Source organism: Epinephelus moara, chromosome 23, assembly GCF_006386435.1.
Source record: "Epinephelus moara isolate mb chromosome 23, YSFRI_EMoa_1.0, whole genome shotgun sequence".
NCBI lineage: Eukaryota > Metazoa > Chordata > Actinopteri > Perciformes > Serranidae > Epinephelus > Epinephelus moara.
The window spans coordinates 29,313,666-29,323,293 of NC_065528.1; the positions used below are offsets into that span (position 1 = coordinate 29,313,666).

At 41.1% G+C, this 9,628-nt stretch overlaps 1 protein-coding gene across 3 annotated transcripts in view; it reads right to left on the reverse strand.

The window, feature by feature from the left end:
• The window catches only part of sfmbt2 (Scm like with four mbt domains 2), a 93,529-nt gene that overhangs the window by 42,083 nt on the left and 41,818 nt on the right, over positions 1 to 9,628 (reverse strand). For 2 of the 3 annotated variants that reach the window (XM_050036288.1, XM_050036289.1), the window contains exon 5: positions 8,432 to 8,452. The exons of the other annotated variant lie outside the window; for it this stretch is intronic. In XM_050036288.1, coding sequence (XP_049892245.1) covers positions 8,432 to 8,452 — 21 coding nt within the window. The remainder of the gene's footprint in view (positions 1 to 8,431; positions 8,453 to 9,628) is intronic. 3 annotated transcript variants of the gene reach the window in all.

Consider the following 9,628-nt stretch of genomic DNA (forward strand, 5'->3'; position numbering starts at 1 on the left):
GGCATCCTCCCATGACCCTCTACCACTGTGCCAAATTTCACATGGATTGACCAAGTCAGTGAGGAGAAAAACGTGGAACACACACACACACACACACAGAGTTTTCGTCATTATAAGATTCTACACAGGAATTGTCAGTTGCTCTTTGTAAACACACTCGCCAGCAAAAGCAAAAATCAACTTGAGATTCTCTCGAGCTTTGTCTGCTTGGTGTTTCGCCTCGCTAAATTTGTGGAGGGGGTTTGCAGCGCTGTGTCTACAATGTCTGTAGGTTCCTCTTGGATGAGTGCTGCTACTACTTGGTCATTACCTCCAGAACACAGTAAGGAAATACAGGCAGAGGGCAGATACATACATATGTCACCACATACTTTTAATGGGTCATAAGCAATGATTGAGAGGCATTACTCTCTATGAGTCTTTACACTGTTTTACAGGAAAACCCTGCACAGTAGACCCCTAACTAATGTTATTGTGTTCTTTGTTCCTGCAAATTTTTACTTGAAGACTGGTGCAAGTGATGTAATCACCACAGTGAGAAGTCGCAGTTTTTAAGACGAGTAAAAAAGGCTATCCACATACACATCAAGATATTCCATCAGACCTTTTGTCTCTCTCAACATGTCCCACAAGAGTTAAGGTTTTCTAACCTTTAACATACCAGAATATGAGGCTAAATCACTCTTCGCTCAATAATTTAAAGCCACTCACTTAAACATTGTGTAGTTCTTTGTTTGTTTTGGTCACAGTTGTTTCGGAAAATGCTTTAAACGCACATATTATACTTATTGTAATCCCTTTTTAAATGAAAGATTTGAGTAAATATTATTGGTTTTCCTGTGAAGGTAGCGTGAACAGTGAGCGTCTCTGTGAACCCAGTCGCTCTCTGTACGCCTGTTTAATAATAGTGTTTTTTCCTGTGAGACTATTTTCTTCCCTCGCTGCTGCTGCTGGACTTTGTAAGAGCACGCACACACACACACACACACACACACACACACACTGTATATACACGGTGTTGATCTCGGGTGTGCAGAAATAGATAAACTATTTTTACAGATCCTGCTGAGATTAGTCATGAAGCCATTTAGAGCTCAGGCGAAGTAGCAGAAGCTAAAACATGCAAACTTCAACCTCCTTCACCCTCCCTCCTTCTCTATCTCTTTCCTCCCTGCTCCCCCTTCTCCCTCCCGCAGCTTGCAGTTTATTATACTGTAGTGCTTTTTTAAAATATAAATAATGATCTATTTTTCTTCATTTCCGTCCCAAAGGCAGCAGACACGTAGAGGTGAACCTGACTTTCACATAACAATAAGTGCATAATTAACCTTGAGGGAGGAGCTCCTCAAAACACCCCCTTCTTCCCCCAGCGCACTATCGCAGAGCTAACCCTCCTCCTCCTCCTCCTCCTCCTCCTCCTCCTCCTCCTCCTCCTCCGTCCTCCCTCCCAGGCTGCACCAAAGCTGGCTGAAGTCTGCATGCAAATATCGAGCATTAAAAAAAAACAAAAACAAATATGAAAATATGCGCATGAAACCTGATATTTGCATATTCTGTCAGCTCCTCTTCTCTGTAAACACTCCCGGCTCTTTGCACAGGGCTTATTTAAAAGCTTTACTTTAAATAATCAATGTTATAATTAAAGAAGAAAAATCGTCTCAGTGTTTCTTTTTTCTTTTTTTGCTACGATCACAGCAGTGCAACCGATTCTAATCAGAGCTAATGGGAGCAAATTACGCTTGATTCCCCCTCCGTCTTATCCAGTCATTATGCACTGGCATGGAGATGAACAGCCCTGACTGCACAAAGGCTAGAAAGCCAAGTCGATTCAAACAATTACCTACTTCCATTTTAACTGACGGCCTTTCCAAACAGGCCGTGAGCGTAATGACTGCAGCATGCGGGCGCAATGTAAAATGTCACACAGTCAGCACGCAATTTGTGTTTTTATCAAGAGAGTTGTGTGTGGCTGAATTACACCCGGACAGTTTCAGACGCCATATTGTTAACATTTTTATAGCCCTCTTCACGACCGGGCAGGGGATATTACAGCAATTTGTGTAAATATGAATTACATTATGTGTTTGTGGTAAGTGGTAACAAGACCCACGGGAACAGAGCACATACAAGATGTGTGTGTGTGTGTTCTTGTATGGGGATTGTCCCTGTGACTCTATTCATGAAAAACCTACTCAAGTTACCAGTGCTGGAGGAAATACTCAGACTTTTTCCTTAAGTTGCAATACTGCAATGCAGAAATACTGTTATAAGTAAAAGACACGTATTCAAATCTTACTTTAGTAGAAATACAAAGGTTTTATTATGAAAATATACTTGAAGTACAAAAAGGACTCAATATTCATCACCTAAGCTCCTGAAAAAATGTTGGCATTGTACATTTCTGCAAAACACAGATACAAAACCTGCACATTATTATGTAGGGAAACTAAAAGTTTCAACAGCGCTGTGGTTGTGTGCTTATGTTTAGACACAAAATCCACTTGGTTATGGTTAGGAAAACATCATGTTTTGGCTTTAAAAAAATGGTTTTGGGGGCACAATCTCTGCAGGAAATGCAGCCATGTCTTGTTTAAAAACAATTGCTTTTCAGTGCCTTATCTTTCCTGGAAAAACAGCAATGGATCACAAAACAACACCCATGCTTAGGGGCTAAAAAGCCACCGAAAAGACAGTGATATGTCCCTGAGAAACACCTGCTTTTGGCGGCTGAAAATCCTCTGGAAAATCAGCCATGGGTCCCTGAAAACATCCACATTTGGGGGACTAAAAATCAGCTGGAAAAGCAGCCATGGGTCACTAAAAACACCACACCAGCAATGGATTGCTAAAAACCACATGTTTAGGGGCTAAAAAGCTGCTGGAAAAACAGCCATCGGTCACTAAAGAACACCCACTTTTAGGGGCTAAAAAGCCGCTGGAAAAACAGCCATCGGTCACTAAAGAACACCCACTTTTAGGGGCTAAAAAGCCGCTGGAAAAAAAGAACACCCACTTTTAGGGGCTAAAAAGCCGCTGGAAAAACAGCCCTCGGTCACTAAAGAACACCCACTTTTAGGGGCTAAAAAGCTGCTAAAAAAACAGCCCTCGGTCACTAAAGAACACCCACTTTTAGGGGCTAAAAAGCTGCTGGAAAAACAGCCCTCGGTCACTAAAAAATACAAATGTTTAGGAGCTAAAACCGCACTTGAACAACAGCAAGGGATCGCTAAAAAACGCAAGTTTGGGGTGCTAGAAATCCGCTGGAAAAACAGCCATCAGTCACTAAAAAAACACCCACATTAAGGAGCTAAAATGCTGCTGGAAAAACAGCCATGGGTCACTAGAAAAACACCCACGTTCAGGAGCTAGAAAGCTGTTGGAAAACCAGCCATGGGTCACTAAAATACACCCATATTTGGGGGTTATAAAGCCGCTGGAGAAACAACCATGGTTCTCTAAGAAAATACCCATGTTTAGGGGCTAAAACATCACTGGAACAACAGCACCAGGTCGCTAAAATACACCCATGTTTAGGGGCTAAAAAGCCACTGAAAAGACAGTGACAGGTCCCTCAAAAAACATACTTAAGGGGGCTGAGAATCTGTTCGAAAACCAACCATGGGTTGCTAAAAAACGCCTACGTTTGGGGGGCTGAAAAGCTGCTGGAGAAGCAACCATAAGTCACTTAAAAACACCTGCATTTAGAGGCTAATAAGCTGCTGGATAAACAACCATGGGTAACTTAAAGACACCCATGTGTGGTGGCTAAAACGCCTTAGAAAACGCAGTGATGGGCCACTAGAAAACAATCAGTTTTGTTGCGTGTTGGTATGACTGATTTAATTTTGCATTTCTGTTCATCGAAATCTGCAGAGTCACTGTTGTCAAATAAATATAGTGGAGCAAAAGTAGTATGTTTCCCTCTGAAGTGTAGTTGAGTAGAAGTATAACGTAACACAAAATGGAAGTACTAATAATATAATGTACAGGTGCCTCAAAATTTTAATTAACTACTGTACTTAAGTAAAAGTACCTTTAGGTATGTTACTTCCATTGATGCAAGTTGCTACTACTGAAAAATGAATGAATACACGAAGCCACACACACACACACACACACACACACACACACACACACACACACACACACACACACACACGCACATATTGCATATACAAACACTAACATAGGGAGGTAATGCAAATCTGGAGGTCACAGCAGGGAGGAGTTGTGTGAAATGTGAGCCAAGCCTTATTTGAGTGATCAGTATCGGCCAAGAATCTGTGCAGCCCTAATGATTAGTTGATTATTCAAATTATTATTATTCAAACTGCAACTATCTGGATAATCGTTTAAGCAAAAACACCAAATATTATTTTGTTCCAGCTTCTAATTTGAGAGGCTTTGCTGCTCTTCTTCCTCTTATGTGAAAGCAAACTGATTAGTTGGGCTGTTAATGGGCAAAACAGGCAGTTTGAAGCTACAATCTCAGCCTTTACGAAGCTGCTAATGAGCAATTTCTGATATTTCATCAACCAAATCAAGAACAGAATCATCCCATTCATTGACAAGGAAATAATAATCATTTGAGGCTTTAAATCACAATGACTTTGCAGGTATAATTAAAGCAAAACGCTGCCTGATAATGTGCAGCGCTGTCCAAATAGCGTAGTAGTGATGCTATCAGGTGAAATTCAGCACTTAAATATAAACCAACTGTGGGGCAGAGGCGCCAGTACACATTTAGCATCAGTCGGTAAAATGTTTCACAGGGGTCACACCCAAACTAAAGCAGCCCTTTCTATTTTTCTCACCACAATGCTTTTGTCATCCTGAATGCAGCCTAACTCTTTAAACACCACACTACACCTCTCTCTCACACACACACACACACACACACACACACACACACACACACACACACACACACACACACACACACACACGCACAGACACAGAGCAGAAGACGGGTCTATCTCAGAGCATCATCTCCAGCAGGCTCTGGCAGGAAGCAGTGTGGTGAATTCATTATGCAAATGATCTCTGTCGGGATCTGTTCAGCGAGCAGCTAAAATGATCTCTGTCGGGATCTGTTCAGCGAGCAGCTACTTTACCACATGACCAAACTTGTGATGTAGCTTTTAAAAGCTCTTTACATGAATGGATGAATGTAACCGACACACATGCAGACACACACGCACACATATGTGCACATGCACATGAGACTGTGTTTGAACAAGCTCCCTGAGCCCGACCCTGAGGCTTCATATACAGTCAGAGTGCCATAAATATGTATAGAAGGTTGAATTATATTTGGCCACAGGCTCGTAGAGTAAAGACGTATTTTACAACATCTGTTGTATATTATTCATTTAAGCTTACTTTATATTTTCATGCTACTTCCTGATTAAAATCTTTTTAACAAATATACAAAAACAGCTTCATTCATGAGTTACCACGTATGAATTAAGAGTCATTTTCAGCTATTTTTCCAGCATGCAGGAGGTGCGTGAAGTCATTACAGGTGAGGTGGAAAAACCAACAGTGTTTACCCTGTAAAACCGTCTTTCAAATGACTTTTTAATTCCCAAAAACGAGCAAATTACGCAACAGAAGTGCTTGCAGCGCTGCAGACTCATGTGCTGTTCGTGCAAATGGAGACGCTGATTAATACGGGCGCTGATTTGATGAGCACAAAAGCTTTGCTGAACGCATCAGTTAGCAGAGGAGCATTTAAAGTGGAGGAGCTGAGAGGGAGACTGTGTGTGCGTGTGTGTGTGTGTGTGTGTGTGAGAGAGAGTTTCATGAGTGAGTAAGAGGTTTGACGAGGGATTTAGGTGTGTTTGTTATGTGTTTTGTCCAATTGAAACACTTATCTGTATTCAGGTTTTGCACCTTGTTGCAAACTGGGAGGAAAAAGAAATGATGGTGAAATGGTTATTGAGGCAGATTTGTCAGAAACATTTTGGAAGCGAGACTCATGAGGGAGTTTCTCACTGCGCCGCTGCTGCTTTATGTAGAGCAGCCAATTAGACGCCCGTGTGGTACAGAGTCATAGTGAAACTGTCTGAAGATCTCAGGGTGGAAAAATCACAGTTGCCTTTTAAATCTCGTCTCAAAGCTCAGCTTCATGTAAAAGCCTTTCTCTAATTGACGTGTTTTAATTAGTTTTTCTTAATTATTTTTTGCTCAGTTCTGTAGATGCTTTTCATTCTATAACAATGGCATTTTGTTATGTTACTGTCACTTTTGATATTTGGTTATTCATTTAAAATAATGAGGCCAAATAGTCACTGGTTCCAGTCTGAGTTCTGGGATGAATTTGCTGCTTTGCCTCATATCCTGAGCTTTACTTGAAGGGTTGGTTTTGTTTGCCTAAATATCTGCCTTTAAAGGTGAAGTGTGTGAGATTTATGGGGATTCTAGGAGTGAATTGCAGATTGCATCCAGCTGAAACTTCTCCCAGTTAGAATTCCTTCAGTGTTCATTGTTCAGGAGGTTTGTACCAGGAGCAGAATTATCCATAGAATTCTCTTCCTCTCTAAAACAAACAGACCCATTGATTTATACTATAAAAACACCATTTAACGCAGTTTCACATCACAAATCCATGTATTTCCAATGCAGTTTGGCATGTTGCTGCGGGCAGCTAATCCAACACGTTACTGAGTGGTCACATTTTTTCTCTGATAAAATTCAGACATTGAAGAGGTTTGTATCAGAAGCTGAATTATCCCCAGAGGTCTCTTTTTCTCCAAAACAAACGGACCAAACCAAACAAATGTACGTACGGACAAAAGACAAAAACAATCAGGCTTCCACCTCACCATCTGTGTCACCAATTTCCTGTCTCCAAATGTTAGTCAGCATGGGTCAAAGTTTCTCCCATCAAGTCTGTTTTTTTGATGACAACTTTTCAATGGGAAGTGGCGTACGCCTCTTTCAGGCCTCTTTTTCTGTGTACACAATTTTTATAAATGAGACCCAAGGTGATTTAAACCGCTAGAAACAATGAATAAAGCAGTTTCACATTACAAATCAGTGTAACTCCAGTGCTGATCCTTGCAGCTGGACTACTTGCTATAGTGGCCGATCCAAAAACGCTAATGGTCCCGAGTGTTTGTCTGTGGTCCCGAGTGTTTGTCTGTTCTAGGCTATGGTAGAAATGTGGCGGTGCAACATGTTGATCTTCCTAAACAAAGACCCGCTCCCTATGAAGAAGGACGGCTCATTCTAAGGTCAGAACACAACAGTTCTTACTTTCAGGAGATTATACACCAAAGAGTATTATATTCTATTCCAGTCAATATATCCCCTGAATCCTACACACTGGACCTTAAAGCACACGATCAAACAGGTACACACGGTTCCCACGGGTCCTTGAAATCCCTGAAAATTTGTGAGTGTGAGGAAATGTGAGAAAAATATAAGGCCTTGAAAGTTTTTGCAGAAAGACCCGAATAGACATGGGTCATTGAAAGTGCTTGGATTTATATATTTTGTGGAAGAAGAACCTACACACTCTAAATACACCATTTTGTGGTGCTCAAAAATTATTTAATTTACCAGGAGCATGCAGCATCTTTACCTACAAACAGTGTCCCCATAATGGACACTATTACGACTATGTATTCAGCAGACTTTTATCTGCACGGTCAGACACAACTGAAGATACCAACAAAAGCCTGCATCCTCTCAACCATAACCATACCCACCCACCCATGTTCATCTATAGAAAGGGAAAAACCAAAACATGAAACAAGAAAGAGAAAACAAGCCCAACACATCTTATTCTTCTTTTCATTTTCCAAGACGACATATGGGTTGTCTTTATATGTAATTTTGATTAATAGAAAATTGATGCATTAATAAATGACTGACATAAAGTCATTAATGTTTTCAGAGGCTGTGTGTAACTACAGACTGGATATAACATCAGGAGTTAAATGTCTGTGGCCACTTCTGTAACGCACACTGATTTTACCTGCCAACGACATATTTTACACACGGCGGCTCTTTAACTTCTGACCTCTCTTCATTTAACTCACAGACTGGCGACGTGTTTATCTGATACAGGACACAGTTTGTTTGTTGCACATGAGCGTAGGCCTCTTTATCAGAGCATCACATTTCTGCCTGAGCAGCTGCCTTTTGCACTAGTTATCATACGAGCACAGCTTGGCACAAACAGCAGCGTGTACGTGTGTGTTATCACTCTCCGCTAAGACACACACAGCTAGAAGGGAGTCACATGCAAGAGGAGGCAAGGCAACTGAGTGGTGAGGTCACTTCCTGTGGAGAGGTGAAAAGAGGAAGAGGAGGAGGAGGAAGCACACTGTACATGCAGCTCTGAGGCCTAACACAGTGTTTGATTTCATGTTAGCCACTAAGTGCAGGCGAGTTAGTCAGAGGCACCATTAGAGCTGCTTACCTTTTCTTAGGTAAATGTTATCTGAGAGACAAAAACAAACAAAAAGGGAACAAATAAAACAGGTAGCTGTGACACAGGTGTAATACACACTCTCACACTTGCAGCTGACTGAGCAACACACACACACACACACACACACACACACACACACACACACACACACACACACACACACACACACACAACATGATGCAAAGCCTTGAAACGAAGCAGCAAAGTTCTTCTTCTTTTTTGGTCAGAATCAGAAATTGACAGTATCTTGCAAAGGCCTCTTTAGGGAATACAGAACAGCCGTCATTACATGATTTATACTTCAGTTTGCATCATCAAACATGCAGCCATGTCAGCTGTACATCATTATTAATAGGAAGATATTGAAATATGAGATTTCAGAGAGGCACAGAAGAGTTGGTTTATGGTAACTGAGCTCAGGGGTCAATTCATTATTACTGTAAAATCAGCCCGGCATGTTTCTGCAAACCACCAATACACTTACACTTGTATGTTTCATGTCACATCAACGTGTCCAAAGTGTTGTAGTACATGAGCAGACTTTGTTATCAGCGGTACTACAGTATGAATGCATTCTGACCGGGCTCCAACACCTCTGAATTATTTACCTTGTGCTTTAGTAATAGAAGGTGTATTCAAAAATTGTCATTGTACGGTTCTTGGAAGAATATTTAAAAGACAAAAAAATGGTGCTGTGTACACTAAGCATATTGAAAATGGTGTTGGTTGGAATAAGAACATTTGTAAGTTGTCTTACTCTCATCCATAAAGTCAATCTGATCTGTTGCTACTATGAGTTGGATTTTAACCGCTACCCCCGGCAAGAAGTCCCTTTTAACGGCACTTTCCTAAAGGATATCTTGGCATCAGTAATCTCCAGACTTTGTGGAATATGTACAGAATTAAAAGACACCTGCCTAGCTGTTGACCACTGTTCAACACCAACAAACAACAAGACTGGTTGTGATTTTGTTCAGTGGTTCAGGTCCAGATTCTTCCTTTGTCATTAGTTCAAGGTCCACACAGTTTAAAGGGAAATTTCGGTTTATTTCAACCTGTCTCCTATCGTCCTAAATTTGTTTCAAGTGACTATTGACATAAAAATAATAGTTAGCATGTTAGCTGTTAGCCTAGATACAGCCGGGGAGCATAGTAGCGTCAGACCTGTTAAAACGTAAGTGAACG